This window comes from Oreochromis niloticus, linkage group LG9 (genome assembly GCF_001858045.2).
Source record: "Oreochromis niloticus isolate F11D_XX linkage group LG9, O_niloticus_UMD_NMBU, whole genome shotgun sequence".
In the NCBI taxonomy this organism is placed as follows: Eukaryota; Metazoa; Chordata; class Actinopteri; order Cichliformes; family Cichlidae; genus Oreochromis; species Oreochromis niloticus.
The window spans coordinates 5,760,573-5,778,307 of NC_031974.2; the positions used below are offsets into that span (position 1 = coordinate 5,760,573).

Genomic DNA, 17,735 nt, shown 5'->3' on the forward strand with positions numbered 1-17,735 from the left:
AATTCATTGTAGTAAAGTACAGAACCAAAGTTAGAAAAAAATCGTCTCTTTACAAATATCTATGGAAATATGAATGTATCTACCGACCGAGCTGACCTCATCTATTAGCCGATATTTTGGTATCGACATTTATAATGGCATATAATAAATAAATGACAATTAAAGACGTAAAGAAGAGAGCGGAGAAACATCCTTCAGCCATCTTGTGAGTGTTGTGGTGCGTAGTCTGTCCACCAGGGGGAACTCTGCAGCTTCCCTGCCACAAACTACAAACATCTGACCCGAGCAGAGTCGGGCAGAGTGTCTCCAAACTTGCTCGTTGGCTTGTTAAAGCTGTGAACTATTGTTCGATACGTCACTATAGTAAATAACCAAGTATCGGTCTTAAATATCTTATCAGTTCTAAACTCGCTGTGTTTTATACTTCAGCTGCGTGTTGTAACCGAAAGAAAAGAAGCAGCAGAAACGAGCTTCCACTGTGGGGTGTCTGGGTTAGGGTTAGAGACTGGGTGAGGAGCTCAGACATCCAGAGGGAGGGAGGGAGGGAGGGTGGGAGGACGTCGTCACTACTCCTTCATGTCAAAAAGACCCAGCTGAGGTGGTTTGGGTATCTGATAAGGATGCCTTCTGGACGGCTTCCTTTGGAGGTTTTTCAAGCTTGCCTAACTGAGAGGAGGCCCCAAAGCAGACCCAGACATGCCAGAGAGAACAAATCTCTCAGCTGGCTTTGAAACGCCTCAGTGTCCCTCTGAGAAGAGCTGGGAAAAGCAGCCACGGAGCAGGAGCTCTGGGCTTCTCTGCTGTGACTGATAAGTGGCAGAAAACAGATGGATGGATGTTTACCTCCTCATAAATGTCGGGGCTTTTGAGCTGTACTAACGCAGCAAATTTAAATGTAATTTGTTACTTTTTGTGCAACAATGTTTACCTGGGAACTACTGAAGACAAAGCTTATTTAAAAATGTTATCAGCTTGCAAATAGCTCCAAATAATTTGAGCTGCCAGGAGAAAACCTCATTACAGCTCACCTGAGACCGCAGGACTGCTGATATGACACAATGAGTGCGATAAGATTTATTGTAATCTGATTATTTAGGACTCTAACCATGAGAACGCCGTATGACCACCAGTCGGCGCTGTGCGTGTGTCCCCGCCTGTTCACCACCTCTGGAGCCATGTACTCCACCGTGCCGCAGAAAGAGTAGGCCTTGTTCTCGTGGTCTATCGACTCCTTGCTGAGGCCGAAGTCTGAGCACACAGACGCACACACATTTAAAAAATCAGTGACAGCTTTACGTGATAAAAACAAGAAAGCAGCAGAAAGTATCTGAACACAGCGGCAGGTACACATGAGGAAACAAAAAAAGGTGTAAGGTTACGCACCGGTCAGCTTGATGTGTCCCTCCTCATCGAGCAGGATGCTGAAACAACAGAAGCTTCTGTATTCAGACTGTTTCAAATGCTGCATTACTCAGTGTGATTGTGCACTTACAGCCTTCATGTCATGAGTGAGCTTTCACAGTCAAGTTTGTGGAGACCAGACTTAAAGATTTGTGGGGCAGATAGCAGCTCCCCATAATGGCACGTCATTAAATTATAGCATGGAGACTTGTTTGAAAGCAGGGACGTCAAACTCATTTTACATGGTTTACACACACACAGCCTGCTTTGGACTTCAGTGGGTCGGACCAGTGAAACGCCCCTTCATGTCCATGTAAAGAAGTTTAATTACACAAGTATTCCCTGAGATTTGTAAACAAGAACTTTCAACATCATGCCTCAGTTTTTCTACATGATGAAGAAATGCTGTAGTAAATGACAGAAACCTGCCAGCACGACACTTTGGGCTGAAATTGTAAGAAATGAACGTGTACGCTGCAGAGAAGGTAGCTCTGATTTAACAGTTTGTCTTCTTTGTTTTGAACAAACAGTAACAGAGTTACAGTCATGTAAAGAGGCAAGCCTGCCAAGTCTATGGTAAATAAAGGGTTAATGACTCTGGTATGACTGGCCATGCGGGGTGGAGGTCGAAAAGCTGTAAAACTTATGAAACTACAGTTTAAAGTCCAACATTTATGCCCCACTTGCACATTTTTTTCAAAGCCGTCCACTGGGCCTCACTGGAGTCTTTGTTGGGCCGATTCTGGCCCCCAGGCCTTATGTTTGACACCCCTGGTTAAAGGATTATTCCTGCTAACTTTGCACTTTGCCTGACCTCTGCTGTGATGGTTCACCTTCATCGCCTCTCTGTTAGACTTCTGTAGCTCTGATGGTCCAGCTCCACTCTCTCTGATTCACAGGTTCAAAGCTCAGCTGCCCGACGAGGTAAACACAAGACGTCGCTCCAGTCTGAGCTCAACTGCACTGCCATTTAAAAGTTTTACTACTTGTGTTTAAAGCCCTGAGTCAGGATCTCCAGCGCCACAGTTTCCTCCAGCTCTCTGAGATCAGCTCTCAGCCTCCCCTAACCGTAAGACCAAAGGTGAGCGGGCGTTTCTGTTATTGCCTCCAAATAACAGAACAGCTCACAGTCTTAAAATCAATTCTGTTCTCTCCTTGCATTTCTCTGCCTCCACAGACGGGGCCAACTCCAGTTGTTTTAAATAAGCTTTCTAAATAAAACAGAGTTGACTTGAACATAAACACAGACATTAGTGGCCTGGAAAAGCCATTTTGCTAACTGCATTAGGGATCTCCATGAGGGAAACCTGGCAGCTGACCTAATCATCCTGCCGGGATGCACGCTGCTTTGTTTACATGCATGAGGCTGTGTGTGTGTGTGTGTGTGTGTGTGTGCATACTTCTCAGGTTTGAGGTCTCTGTAAATGATGCCGAGCCCGTGGAGGTGATCGAGGGCCAGAGCGAGCTCTGCCAGGTAGAACTTCACGTCTTCCTCTGTGAACATTACCTGAAACACAGGTGTGTTTTTTTTAATTACTGCAGGTCCAGATTTTACCATGTACCTTTAAACAGTACGGGAAAAATGAAAAGCCTGAGTCTTTTCTCCTGTACTTAGCTTTTTTTTAATGATTTCTTATTCGGACTTTTTAGGGTTTAGTTTACTCTATCAGATTTTTTCGGCTCCAGCACACATTCGACCCCGATTTGAATAATTGGTTAAGAAAATGGATGGATGGGCTTATTTTTCAGCAGCTGACAGCTCAGCCTATACGGGTGCGGGACCACCGTACACTGATTTAAATAGCGATTAGAAATGCTGGGTACTTTCTATACCCGCTGTTTGTGTTGGTTTAAACTGTGAACTGCTGTTACCTCCTTAGAGAGACGAGTGAAGAGGTCGCCTCCTCGGAGAAAATCCAGGATCAGGTAGAGCTTCCCCTCCGTCTGAAATGCTGGAGGGCGAGAGCGGACTGAGTTAGTATTTAAAAAGCTCCACCGCAGTGCTCAAAGACGAGCTCCGATTGGCCGGTGACTCCTCCTCACAGAGCTCTGCTATTGGCTGACTCACCGTAGTGCAGTTTGACGATGAAGGGATGGTTGACCTCCACCAGGATGTCTCTCTCCATCTTTGTCCTGACCCGGTCACGCACTGGAAACGCACACAGAGCAGAAAACACAAAATCACCAGATTAATCGCGGCCTCCGTTGTTCGGTTTCTGTTTTGGCTGCAAAGGAGGAACTGGGTCACGGAGGGGAGTCGGAAATATGCAGGAAAATATGCAGCAAGACAGAGAAAAATAAGAGAGGGGAAGAGAAATGAGTAAGAAAGAAGAGCAGGCACAAAGAGGATGCTAAACACAGGAGCATGCTGTGCTTTATTCCAGCAGCAGATGGCGTCTGACTCGAGTCAAAACTCATTTAAAGAATTTATTTCGGCTCTCCCTCTCTCAGCACATCGCTTTAGCTCTTTCTTTGGTTTCATGTCTAAATTTCTGCTCAGTTTGTTCTACACATAAGAAAACTGGACTCTTCCTGTTCGCTTTTTCACAATTAAAGCCATTTACGCATACAACACAGAGCTCTTCCAAATAAGAGAAAACTTTAGTAGACAAGCTGCTGAATAAAAAAAGATGGCTTAAAAAGTTAAAGCCATTTCCAACAGATTAAACTAAATATTTTTGCTATATGAAGCTGATCTTAAACATGTATTTAAATAACTTACATTAGTTTGAAATGGAGCTAAATTAACTTGGAAATGAATAAAATGATGAAAAGTGCTGAGCGCACATTAAAGTTTTTTGGTAAAGCGTTTCGGTGACTTTTCAAGGCACAACTTTTACTTTGAAGGCAAGAGTTGTCTGCAGCTCTCTGAAGGAGCTTTTCCTTCCCACTGTCACCAAGTGTTTGCTTGATTGTTGGAGTTTTTTCTGCACTGTTATATTGTGTTTATCTTACAATACAAGCACCTCGTGGAGACTGTTGCTGTGATTTGATGCTATATAAATAAACTTTGGCTGAATCTTCCATACAAAGTACAGGCAACTGTGCACGTCTGCCAGCAACCAAAGCAAACTTTGCAACCGATCCCATGTTTCAGCGACTGGTGGTTGCCAATCGGTCTCTAGGTGTAAACAGCCAGCGACAAGAACTGTTTAGGTATCTAAGCATATCTGTTCCCTTCATTGCATCTGTACGGGAGTGAATTTACTCATTGCTCTAAAATGCAGTGAATGCAGTTTTATTGCCTTTTGGAGCATTTTGAGACAAAAAGGTGGGCGTGGCCATCTTTTATACAAACAGTCTGTGTTGTTAGGTTGCTGGTTTTGGTGTTTTTAATGGCTCTGCTCTTCAGTTTTCTACCTTTCAGTGTGGCTTTCTTCAACACCTTCATGGCGTACAGCTGACCAGCGTCCGGTCCTGTGATCTTCCTCACCAGAAACACCTACACACACACACACACACACACACACACACACACACACACAGAAAAAATAATAAATCATCTTTACTGATTAAATGTAAGTGCTGGATGTCATTATGCACACTGTGAGTGCCGTTTGTTTCTGTGTGAGGATGAGAGTTTGTTTGGGTTGCTCCCATCATCCAGGTCACACTCATGAAGATTAACATAAACACACACACACACACACTCGGAGCCCAAGCATGAGCTAATTGCTCTTTCATAAAGACGATGATACTGAGTGCGAGAGTGAAGGGCCCTCAGCCTGCCATCGCCATAGCAACTCACTCTCAAACACTGGCATGAGGGAAAGTGGAAGTAAAACTGACACTTTAGCCCCCCGCCCACACACGCAATGATAGGCCTAAGAAAACACACACATACGCACCTTTCCAAACGAGCCCTGTCCCAGGACTTTGCGCAGCTCGAACTGCCGAGGGTCGGCCTTTTCCGACCCTTCCTTCACGTGGTGAGTGATGCTGATCTCCTTAATCGGGACGTCATCCTGAAACACACACACAGATTGAAGCTCGTTATAATTACTGAGGTCAGTAATTGTTGGCTGTAATTCAAACAGCTCTAAAAATACTCCATTTGTACCAAATAGCAGCAAAATGAAAACTGCAGTTCCTCTAGTGGCCACCTGAGGCTCCACCCCGAGTCAGTCTCCATAGACTCTCATGTCTAACTATCTGTCAAAAACTAGTTCATGCATTCATTACTTCCAGGCTGGACTACTGTAATTCATTATTATCAGGATGTCCTAAAAACTCGCTGAAAAGTCTTCAGCTAATCCAAAATGCTGCAGCAAGAGTCCTGACAGGGACTAGAAAGAGAGAGCAGATTTCTCCTGTTTTGGCTTCCCTTCATTGGCTTCCTGTTAAATCCAGAATTGAATTTAAAATCCTGCTCCTCACATACAAGGTCTTAAATAATCAGGCCCCATCTTATCTTAATGACCTTGTAGTACCATATCACCCTATTAGAGCACTTCACTCTCTGCAGGCTTACTTGTTGTTCCTAGAGTATTTAAAAGTAGAATGGGAGGGAGAGCCTTCAGTTTTCAGGCCCCTCTTCTGTGGAACCAGCTTCCAGTTTGGATTCGGGAGACAGACACTATCTCTACTTTCAAGATTAGGCTTCAAACTTTCCTTTTTGCTAAAGCATATAGTTAGGGCTGGACCAGGTGACCCTGAATCCTCCCTTAGTTATGCTGCAATAGACGTAGGCTGCCGGGGATTCCCATGATGCATTGAGTTTTTCCTTTCCAGTCACCTTTCTCACTCACTATGTGTTAATAGACCTCTCTGCATCGAATCATATCTGTTATTAATCTCTGTCTCTCTTCCACAGCATGTCTTTATCCTGTTTTCCTTCTCTCACCCCAACCGGTCGCAGCAGATGGCCCCGCCCCTCCCTGAGCCTGGTTCTGCCGGAGGTTTCTTCCTGTTAAAAGGGAGTTTTTCCTTCCCACTGTCGCCAAAGTGCTTGCTCATAGGGGGTCATATGATTGTTGGGTTTTTCTCTGTATGTATTATTGTAGGGTCTGCCTTACAGTATAAAGCACCTTGAGGCGACTGTTGTTGTGATTTGGTGCCATATAAATAAAATTGAATTGAATTGAATGTTGAAATGTCCAAATTTACAGCAGTAATAAACATGTTTACAGCCGGATAGATTAACTGTTTTGGTCACGATGAGTTATATATAAATCAACTATCTGGACACTGGAGTTGGAGTTGAGGCTGTTTTGACTGCCAGGCATCCCAGCAGAGGCAGCTTTAGGGGACGGTTGTCTGCTCTGCATCACCTCCACTATTCGAGGTCACTAAACCGGGCCTTTCAACTGTTTGGTGCCTTTTGGAGCATTTTTAATGGATCATCTGACGTATAATATGGATTACTGTGCTTTACAGGCCATCCGAGATGTTTATGTTCCAGTTTTGGTAACTGAAGTTCTGCTACTTTAATAGCTTGTTCCGTAGCACGCTTCAGGTTATTGATGGATGTGCAGATGGATGTCCATAAACTTTTCTGGCAGCGTAAAAAGTACTAAAGTAAACATCCATTAATACACGGAGGTGACTTTGCATTTATCCTCTACTCAAAATTCAGCCATTACAGAAGGCAGGAGATCAATTTCTGCACCCACTTTAGCTTTAATAGACCATGATGCATTGCAGCCGCTGAGATACAGCACAGAGTGCAGCCTGAGTAAGTTTGTTTGTGTGTGAAAATCATGAAGAAGGCTTATTCTTCTTTTTACTTTTCACAATAAAAGCCTCAGATGTGTTAACAATGTGACTGAATATAACAGCTTTTAATATTAAATAAATACAATTCTTTTGTTCATATATTTGTACTGAACAGAATAACAATGCAGAATCCTTACTGCATTCACAGGAATTAAGAGGGTGAGTAGGAGCCAGGTGCTGCTAATCAAATGCATTGAATAACTGATCACCATCACTGTGAGCAGCTCTATGAAAGCAGGAGTTTGCAGGTCTGAAGCATTCAGATATATTTTGAGAAGACACTGTTGCTGCCCATCTGGCTGCTAAGGGATGCCTGCTAACAATCTGAAGTCCGTCACTCTACAGTGAGAAGAGGAAAACATTCAAAACACGCTGCGGACGTCCCAGCAAATTCACCCCAAGGACAAGATCATGCAATACTCAGAGAAACTGCAAAAAACTCGAGAGCTGCACGTCAGACTCTACAGATCTCAGTTAAGTGTTAAAGTTCATCCCAGCAGAAAGGCTCTCGTCTCTAAAATGAACATGGCAGCACAGCTGAGGTTTGCAAAGCTGCATCTGAAGAAATCAAGACTTGTGGAACAAAGTGGTTTGGACAGACGAGAACAAACACATCATACCAGCTGTCAGCACAGCGGTGGAGGGCTGATGGTTTGGGCTTGTTCTGCAGACACTGAGTTGACCGTGAACTCCACTGAACTCTATTCTGAAGTCAAATGTGAGGCCACGTGTCTCACAGCTAAAGCTTGAGGAGAATGAGGACAGCAGCAAATCTACGACAGCAGGGCCCAGTCAAAGTCCAGACCTCAACTCGACTGAAACGCTGCGGTGGGACTTTAAGACAGCTGTGAATAAACAAGTGTTCTCAAACTTCACTGAACTGTGGGCCAAAATTCCTCCACAACAATGTGCGAGGTTGACAAAGTCACACAGAAAATGATTACTTCAAGGTGTTGCCACTAAAGGCGGTTCAACTGTGGGCTGTGCTCAGTTTTCACACACCACTTCTGGACTTTAGCTCTATTTTTAAATCATTTAAATAACTTTACAAGCTGTTAACGACCAGATGATGTTTTTGTATTATGTCCTGATACATGAAACCTGAGATTTGAAAGAGGATGCACTTCCTCTTTCTCATGACTGCATATGCGAACCACTTGTGGTAATGTGCTCGGTCGCCTCCATAACAGCCTCTTTCAAACCCCGTCTGAGCCAATTTTCTACACTTTACTTACTTCTGATCAAACACTGACATCCTGAGAGCCCGCCGCCTGTCCTTGGTTCATTCAAACACATCCAGGAAACACCCCTGTGCAGCAGCACCAATCAGGCACTGACAGATCTCGTGTCTCTGCTACGCTGACACGTATCAGTGGAACAAGTTCTGACTTGTTTTTTCTGAGTTTTATTTTGAAAGGATTTCTGTGAAAAGAAGGGTCGGGGGAGTAAAAAACACAACAGCTCCCATCAGAGTTCCCTTTCGTCCAGGCTCCTTCACATCTCCCTGAATCACAGAACTGGTTGAGCAGGCTTCCCGAGCGTTCGTCACCCTCGCAGCAGGACATCACAACACACACACAGACACACAGAGTTGTCATGGAGCCACCCCCGATACCTGCTTCCCGCTGTAGCTGGCTGACTAACGTTGCCTCACTGCGCGTCTGTTTGTACTCAGCGCCATCATCCATCCTTCAGCCTTCGTCTCTTCCTGAAGAGCCCGCCCCTCCTCGGGATACTCATGCAGTAAACCGGACAACAGGTAAACAATCCCACCCCGCATTTCCAACCTCTTTCCACTTTCCCATCATCCTCCCTGCTCTGCTCTGTGCTCCATCCTCTTTATTTCCACCCACCTCCCTCCCGCTCCTCATACCTGCAGCTCCCAGGTGGGTGACCTGCTCGCTGCGGGGTGTCCCAGTGCATTATGGATCCTGTAGTCCCGACTCCGGATCAGGCTCTGTGGCGCTAACATTGCTCTCGAGCATCGATTGCGAGGCGGCAGGATGGAGCCGGTGCCGGCTTCTGCTTGTCCCTGACACTTCCTCCTCTGCCTCTCCCTCTCTGCGCCTACCTCTCTCTCCCTCTGAGAAATCCTCGCCTCGCTCCCTCCCTACTTTCCTCCCTCGTTCCCTCCGATTCTCTCGCCTTTTCTATCTTTATTTGAACCGTTCTCACCTCTCCTCCCCGGATCGCACCTCTCCCTCTCTCCTCTCTGCCTTTTTCTCATTGGAAAGTCACACGCTGGAGTCGGGACGGACGTGTGATAGATGTGGAAAAAGTAATCAGATACTCTACTTGAGTAAAAGTACCACAGAAGATGTGATACTGTCTCTCACTGATGACTTTAGAGATCACTTCAGTGCCTGAAATGTGTCCAAAACAAGTAATGAAAAATAGCAAGTACTAAAGCTGCCAGTGAGCCTCAGCTTGGATATTTTTCTATGAATAAAATGTATTTAAAATGCTTCTTTCAAACACATCAAAGGTTTAATCATTAAAGAGGACATGGGCCTGGACAGCAGCACATAAAGCTATGGAGTGACTCCTTAAACGATGCATAAAAACATAAGTTACTGCCTCACGTAAAGCCCGACTCTTTGCCAGGCTTAATCTTTCGGTTTTCTCCCTGGACAGCGACCTTCACACTCGCCGTCACTCGTGAGTCACTTAAACACCGCTTTTCATGGCTAATCCTCGTTAGTCAGAGGCTCTCGCCGTCTGTTTTTCAACACGTGGTTGTGTAAACAGTGAATCTTTTTGAGGACGACCAGCATGCCTTCCAGCGCTGGTATTAAAACTCTTCCTGCACACAGAAACCACCGCTGCAGCGGCTGATGCGCTCGCATCCTCTGCCATCTTTATGATTTCTTTGGGGCTCTTATTTAACAGGAAGCTGTGGTTCACTGTGCACTCACCTTTATTTACACTGACATTATTTTATTTGCATAACTCTATGGCTCAAACTTGATATGAGGCATAAAATCACAGCTGATTAGCGCTTACAACAGTTATGTTTTATGGTCAAATACACACATTTGGTTACAATCACGACCCAAAGTGTTTTTTGTTGATTTTTAGCCAAACAATCATCTTTTCTTGATCCTAAACAAGCGACTGTGAGACAAACAGGATATGAATTACTCCATCCCAACTTTTTTACTTCTATCACTGCTCCAAAGCTTAAACTCACTCCCTGCCTGACTGTGGCTTTAGCTCAGCTTCTTTCTTACTTTCATATTTCCAGATTAATAACAATTAAACTTCAAGTTTCCTAAAAGTATAAGTAAGTATCTTTTTTATCATAACCATGTCTGTCAAATATGAGCATCATTACTTTCAGCTTCAAAATATCCTTTGAAATAACTTATATATAACTTCTTTTTAATATTTTTATCAATGCAATAAAAGTAGTTAGTTTTACTAAAATGTTGTTACATTAGCTGCCTCCATATCAGACTGTAAAAAAACAGTTTTCCTTAAAGTGGGTTTTTATTTACTCACACATAAAACGTATTTTGGTTTATGAAATGGACAAAAACGTCTTTATTTTAACTATACGAGGACCAGTCGTGCTTATATGAGGGTAATTATTCTGAAACAGGAAAAAAGGGGAAAAGTTTAATCACAGCGACCCAAGTTCAGAGTAAAATATTATTCAGCTCTTTGCTGAACATCGCAGCGCCGTATGTAAATGAGACCAAACATCCAGACTGAGGCTGAGAGCTGCAAACAGCTGATAAACGCACAGAAACAATTTGGACACTGCTGACTGATGAAAATAGACGGAGAAAAACTGACGGGGTTCGCATTGTTGACGTTTCGAATATACATTTGTGTGTGTGTGTGTGTGTGTGTGTGTGTGTGTGTGTGAGTGTGTGAGAGTGTGTGTGAGTCAGAACGCAGATGGAGGATCAGAGCTGCAGTGACAGGATGCTCATGTAGCACCTCTTAATCACAGGATTAAAACTGCAAACCCTGCACCTGTGCACCAAGCACACACACACACACACACACACACGCACACACAAATATAAATAACACACAGGTATACACACACCTGCGTGCCCACACACACACACACACACACGTTAAATGCTTCTTTTACCTGTTATTGTCCTCATTATCTTATATTTACTTCTTATATATAAAAACACACTGATGGCGTTTCCAACTTCCCTCTGCTGGTTGTTACAGTTCATTTCTGTGCACACACACACACACACACACACACACACACACACACACACACACACACGCACACACACACACACACACACACACACACACACATGAGCAGCTAAACACTGAAGAAACCCTGGTGATCAATGACTGAACTAATTACCGGTGATCTGATCTGCTCATGTTCAGCTCCACGCTCTTATTCTCGGACTCTACTAGAGGCTTTGCGTGATTTATTTGATAATGAACTCATCCTCCGTCTGAAGCAAGCTCCTCCCTGTTTAACCCAACTTTCTTCTGATTGGCCCTTCACAATCCAGCTGCATGAACGACAGGTGGGTGGGGCTTCTGACCACCACAGACATTAAACTGGCACAAAAACCATGCATTAAAGATTTTTGTAATTATCCTCTGCAGAATTTAGCTAAAACGTCCACCACCAGGGGGCAGTGTTTTACCTGTCGCTGTTCTTTTTGTGGTTTTTCCAGCTTCCCGACAAGGCTTTACCTTTTTTCCAGACCATCGTTCAAAATAAAAATGTTTAAAACTTTAACACTAAATAAAGGTTACGGTGACTCGCTGCACCCTCTTATGGAACAAATTGGTATTACACTAAAGTACGACTTAGCCTACTTCAGTTTCAGTTTCACGCAGGAATACTACCTTGTTTTTTGTTTTGTTTTTTAACGCTCACAGGATTATAGAGCTGGGAAATATTTGGATTTTATCCTCAATAATCACTTTTATGAATGCATTTACTCTTCTGCATTTTACTGTTACAGTGTAATAAATTAAGTGCATTTCCTTTTCCCGGAAGTTCAAACTCATTTGCTGTTTAGGTCAAGCCAAGATTACGGTGGCCCCGAGAGGTCAAATCCACTTCAGCCTAAATAAACACAAGCAAATGCACACAAAACACACCAGAAGTGATTTAGGAGAGACAATAACACAACCCAACAGCTGCGGAAGTGACAGAAACCAAAATATTCAAAGGATTGCTCTCAGAAAAGAAGCAGAGGATTTGTTTGTACGGTGACAGAGAAACAAAATGTAATTTAATTTGTGTTTTAATCGGACGATTCATGTGTTTTGTGAGCTTTGTTGTAATGTTTGTTTGTACAGTTTTCCTTTTTACTGGTGATTTCTTAGGTTGCAGTGTGTTTGACCTCTGAGGGCCACCGTACAAGAGGACTAAAAGAAGCTCTTCAGTCTACAAAGTTCATCTAGAGGAGGAAAAACTCTCAAAGTTGTCACAAAGTCCACCATCTATTGGCTGTCAGCTTAGCTTTTCTGTTGCTTACTTCATCGGTGCTGCACCGGCTCCCAGAGGGACTCAAGTCTGCTGCACCCAGCCCATCAGACTTCCTGTGGTGCAGGCATTAGCAGGGATTAGAGGATGGCCTTGTAAGATTTTTATTGTAAAAAACACAAACAAGTGCCTCCCTCCCCACCATATGAACTTGTGTCCTTTTTTATTTATAAGCTAATTTTTCTTTTAGGTTCTATTTAAAGTTAAAGAAACACCAAGAATTCATCCCTCCACTGTGGAGCTGTACCGTAACATCCTGAGCCATCCAAGGTAGAAGATTTAGAGGAAACGAGCTAAACTGGGCCATCTTGTATCAGCACAGGCACGAGATGGCTCTTTGTCCTCCACCCTGGAGCACATCATCGGGGCAGAGTGGGATTTCCAGTGGCTACAAGTTAAATCAGGAAAGGTTTTTTATTTACAGCGTAACACTTTGTGTTAGAATATGTGAGTCTACGTCAAGATTGCTTTAAATTGTTTTGCCAGCATTTTTAAAGTGCATTAAAGTGAAATCTGTTATTTGTCAAGACAATTTGAAGAAAAACTCAAATGTCAAAACTGACTGAGCAGAGAGGAGACGTCCTGACTTTCTGCCCTGACTAAATGCCACTCGGTGTAGCTCGGTGAATTACAGCTGCTTTCTAGGCCACAGGAGACCTTATAAAACCATTTTACATGCATGTGTAAATTGACAGTTTGGCATTTTAACTTTAAAGTCAACAGACTCACAAGCGCAACAAACCAAGTAAAACACTCTGCTGTTAACGTCAACAAATCAGCGTCTGTTGTCTCCTCTTGCCACTTTGTCCTTTCTTTATATTCATTAGGAAGCTTTTAAGTTAAGGTCAGCTGTCCTTCCTGACCTCTGACCTCCTTCTTTGCTTGTTTCGGGCGTTGCGTTTTACAGAAAACACCATGTGACAAACCTGAACCTGACAACCACAGCACGGTCTAAAGAAACGTTTTCTAAAATCTTAAAAAAATCAATTCAGAATTTAAAAAGTTGCTCATCCAGTCGTCCGGAAATATCCGCCGTGATGCGTTTACTGACACGCTTGAGTACCAAACCAAACAAACAGAAGCTCCTGTAAACAGGTTTGGGAAGCACAGCTGGCCACGAGGCAGCGGAGCAGCTTCACATCATCTGTCTGCCGTCTGATCTAATTAAGAGGCCAGATTGAGTCGGTGTGATGCTGTTACACACTTCTGCAGCAGCAGACCTCGCCGGCGGACACATTACAGCCGCCAGATTAGATTAACATAAACTGAGCGCATGTTTCCAACCTCTGCTCCGACCGGGAAATCAACTCGAGCCGTACGTGCGACTGGCTTCAGGGAGACTTCCTCGTGCATTATGAATTAAAGTGTGCCACACTTGGTGAGGATGCAGATAACGGGGTCGGGCATGACTGAGACGGGGACCCAGGTGACGTGTTTAGGTTAAATTAAAGTGTTTTTGTAGCAAACAGAGCCCGCAGAGCCTGCAATATTTTGTTATATTGTTAGATTTTGTGCAGCTTTAGGACAATTAAGAAAAAGTACTGAAAATGTCAGTTATCTTGGCCAGATTTCCACTCTCCTCAATTTTCCCTGCGCTATAAAATTAAGTAATCTGTGTTTGTCCGTCAGTCTGTTCTTGACCTCTTGGCCACACCTCCTATTCTTTGAATTCAGCTGTTTTCAGTCCCGGTGTACAAAGTCAAACACCTCACCGTGCAGTCGGCCTTTGTGAACATTTGTGGCCGAATGAGCTGTTCTCACAAACTCGCTGAATTCATCTGTAACAGGATGTCACTGTTGCAACAAGCTAGTTTGTGAAATCTCTTCCTTCCTAAATATTGCACGATTAACTGTAAGATGTTGTTATTGCAAAGGCGAAGCATTAAGGAAGCACAGCAACTGAGCCATGAGAGGAAAAGTGACACTGACTTTTACCCGTAGCCGTCACCAGCGCTCAGCTGCTGACCTCCAAACCTCCTCTGACATTAACACCAGCACAAAAACTGTGCACCAGGAGCTTCGTGCTATGGGTTTGCATGACTGAGCAGCTCATGCAGGTGTACTGTATACTGTATACTGTACATGGTGAGTTTATGCTGGATACCCAAGTAAGGAAGTTTCGAGTTTGAGGTCATTTAGATGAGCGGTCCCCAACCTTTTCTTTGCACGACAGACCGGTTTATGTCCAACAATATTTTCCTGGACCGGCCTTTAAGGTGTCACGGATAAATACAACAAAATAAAAGCAGTACCGGAACCAAAAAAACAAAGATTTATTCATAACACACAGGAAAAGACCCGGGGAAACCGAGTTAACGATAAAAACAATTTAAAAAATAACAATAAAAACCGATAAAAACCCTGAAAACCATAAATTTCACACCCGAGCCTCAACCCTCGCGGCCCGGTACCAAACGACTCATGGACCAGCACCGGTCCGTGGCCCGGGGGTTTGGTACCGCTGATTTAGATGAGTCCCTCTCATATTACAAACAGGCCTTTTTTGCCCATTCATTTATTACTCATAAGGAAAACTGTGGTATGAACTGCACTGTGTCAATCTCCTGAAAGTACTTACAGTTAGTTTTTTTGTCTTTATTATTAAAAATATGTTACTTTATATTATATTTTACTTCACTTGGTAACAACCTTGATGCTTGACTAGCTTTGGACCAGGAAATCTGCTGATTGCTGCACCTCTTTTATATTGTGTACAAGTAGTTTCATGGGGTGCTTGATGCTAATTTTCCAACCTACCTTTCTCTTCTTCTATATGAAGACTCATTCACTCATTTATTCATTGAGGATTTTACCAAAGCCAAAAACTGCAGTTCCTCTACTGTCCAATTGAAGCAGTCTCCAAAAATTGATGCTAAATGTCCAACTTTACAGTCGAGACATCCTGCTAAAAACAAATCCAGCTTTGGCCTTTAGAGCTAATTTCACTCTTTCACAACTGTGCTGGGTTAAACTCTTCCAAACATGTTTTTTACTTCAATATTTGATATAATACAAGTTGCTGTGGAGTCAATTGTAGCACCAGCTTGTCCAAGAAGTCTGTGCTCGTGTGGTGAGTGAATTTCTATGATTTCCAGGACTAATTACATTAACTGTTCCACGCTCTTGTCCAAAAAACATGACAAAAACCCAGGACATCCGTCTTTTATGTACAGTCTTTGATGTTGCTGAAACATGTCTCACATCAGTAAGTTAAAGTTTTGCTCTCAAAACTGAGTCGTTGTTCTTTTTGATTACATAACCTGAACACAAACGTAACTCCATACCAGCGTTCAGCCACGCATGAAACAGAAATACATTCAATTGACATACTGTCTAAAAATAGCACCATAGTCGACCTTTGCAAGGGCAGACACTGTCGCACAGAGTAAAGCTGATTTATAGATATATACTCATTAGATCGACAACAACCTGACATGTTGTTGTGAAATAAAGATCTTTGAAGCTGATGGTAGGACACGTCAGATTTTGAGAGGATGTAACCCGACTCCCCTGAAGCCTTAACAGCCCCCAACACACACACACAACACACACACACACACACACACACACACACACACACACAATGAATGTAATTATTCTTGCCTATATATAAGAATATGTATAACAAATACACTTCAGAGTCTCGATTTTAAGGTCATAAAATTAACATTTTCTTCAGAATGAACAGTAAATCTGAACTGTGTGCCATCTGGTTTCTGAAATATCACCACACCACCAGCTGATTTCACAAACACGCACACCTACGCCGAGCTGAGACTCAGTCCTTTTTGGTACCTGAGCTCAGAAAAGCAGGAAAACTCAAAATAAACCTCAGTTTCCACCAATTTTAGAGCCAAATATCCTCTGAAATCAAAGCTGTCAGCTGTGGAAAACCCTTCAAATGTTCAGATCAATATTACAGCTCCAACTGCAGTATTTACTTCCTTATGTCTTAATTATCACCTGCTGATGAGCACATTTTAACTGCCAACAGGATGTAAGACGACTGCTTTATGCCTCGCATGCAGAGTAACTCACAGCCAGACTGGACAGCTTTGGTCCACAGCAGTCTAAAACCGACCCTCCGGGATTCTCCCAGCGGACACCGTTCTGGTTCGGTCTCAGGAGTTGTCGGAGCGACTTTAGCCGACTCCTCAGTGCTCTGACGAGGCCGACGAGAGCGCCCATGCATGCCGGCTTGGCCTCAGCGGCGGCGCACGGTGTCATCACAAGCTGAACTGATCCGAGGAGCCGGGAGCTGCAGCAACAATAACTTCGGACTCAGACGGACAAACTGGAGTGTGTCTGTGAGTCAGTGTGAGGGGATACCCGGAGGAAGAGGAGGAAAAGGAGAGGAGGGGGAGACATCCAAATCGAGAGGGGAACTGGGAACTGGGATCCCCCTCCCGCCCCACTTCTCTCCAGTCCTCAACCAACACGCAGCTGTAACCTTCCACCCAGTGTTTCCACCAGGTGTCCTGGAGATCCCCGCTCTCTCTACGCTCACATAACTCTCCGACCCACGACTAAATACCACAAGGAAGAAAACTCCCACATCTATTTTCACACTCAGGCTTTCAGGGAAACATCCCACATGCAGATTTCACTTAAAAATATCAATGAGTGCCATCTTTAAAGTGTCAGCTGAACATGCTGGAGTGTAAATATTTCATTTAACAGACAGATTCATTCATCTGTATATTTATTCCTTCTCATGCTGACTCGCACAGACCAGGAAGGTTGTTGCAAATGCACAAGAAGAAGAAATCTAATAGAAAGAAATAATGTCCGGGGTTTCTAATAAATGGACACACACCCAAAGGCCCATTCAGAGCTGGAAAACCCCGAAGCTGTTAATGTGCATACTGGTGATGTTATTAAAACCATTCAATCCAATTATTACCAAACTACAATAGACATGCATTTTTTTTAATTCATCAGCTATTTCTAGACTGTTTTAATAAGGTTGGGCTTAGGTTGGTTTGACGCTGACATGAACAAAACCTGAAGTTCAAAATTCAAACCACGGGCACGTTTAAGCCTGACAACACTGGGGAACGTTTTTCTGTCCAATTTCCAGGTTAAACAACATCATTCCTTGAAAAGTTGTGCAACAGTGTGCAACTGCCTT

The 17,735-nt window shown here is 43.6% G+C and overlaps 1 protein-coding gene across 2 annotated transcripts in view; it reads right to left on the minus strand.

The window, feature by feature from the left end:
* rps6ka3b (ribosomal protein S6 kinase, polypeptide 3b) overlaps nucleotides 1–17,735 on the minus strand; it is a 68,993-nt gene that overhangs the window by 15,212 nt on the left and 36,046 nt on the right. For both annotated transcript variants that reach the window (XM_005460958.4, XM_013264713.3), the window contains 7 exons: nucleotides 5,250–5,366; nucleotides 4,762–4,843; nucleotides 3,470–3,550; nucleotides 3,274–3,353; nucleotides 2,802–2,908; nucleotides 1,384–1,421; nucleotides 1,106–1,248 (listed from right to left, as the gene is read on the minus strand). In XM_005460958.4, the coding sequence (XP_005461015.1) occupies nucleotides 1,106–1,248; nucleotides 1,384–1,421; nucleotides 2,802–2,908; nucleotides 3,274–3,353; nucleotides 3,470–3,550; nucleotides 4,762–4,843; nucleotides 5,250–5,366 (648 nt within the window). The remainder of the gene's footprint in view (nucleotides 1–1,105; nucleotides 1,249–1,383; nucleotides 1,422–2,801; nucleotides 2,909–3,273; nucleotides 3,354–3,469; nucleotides 3,551–4,761; nucleotides 4,844–5,249; nucleotides 5,367–17,735) is intronic.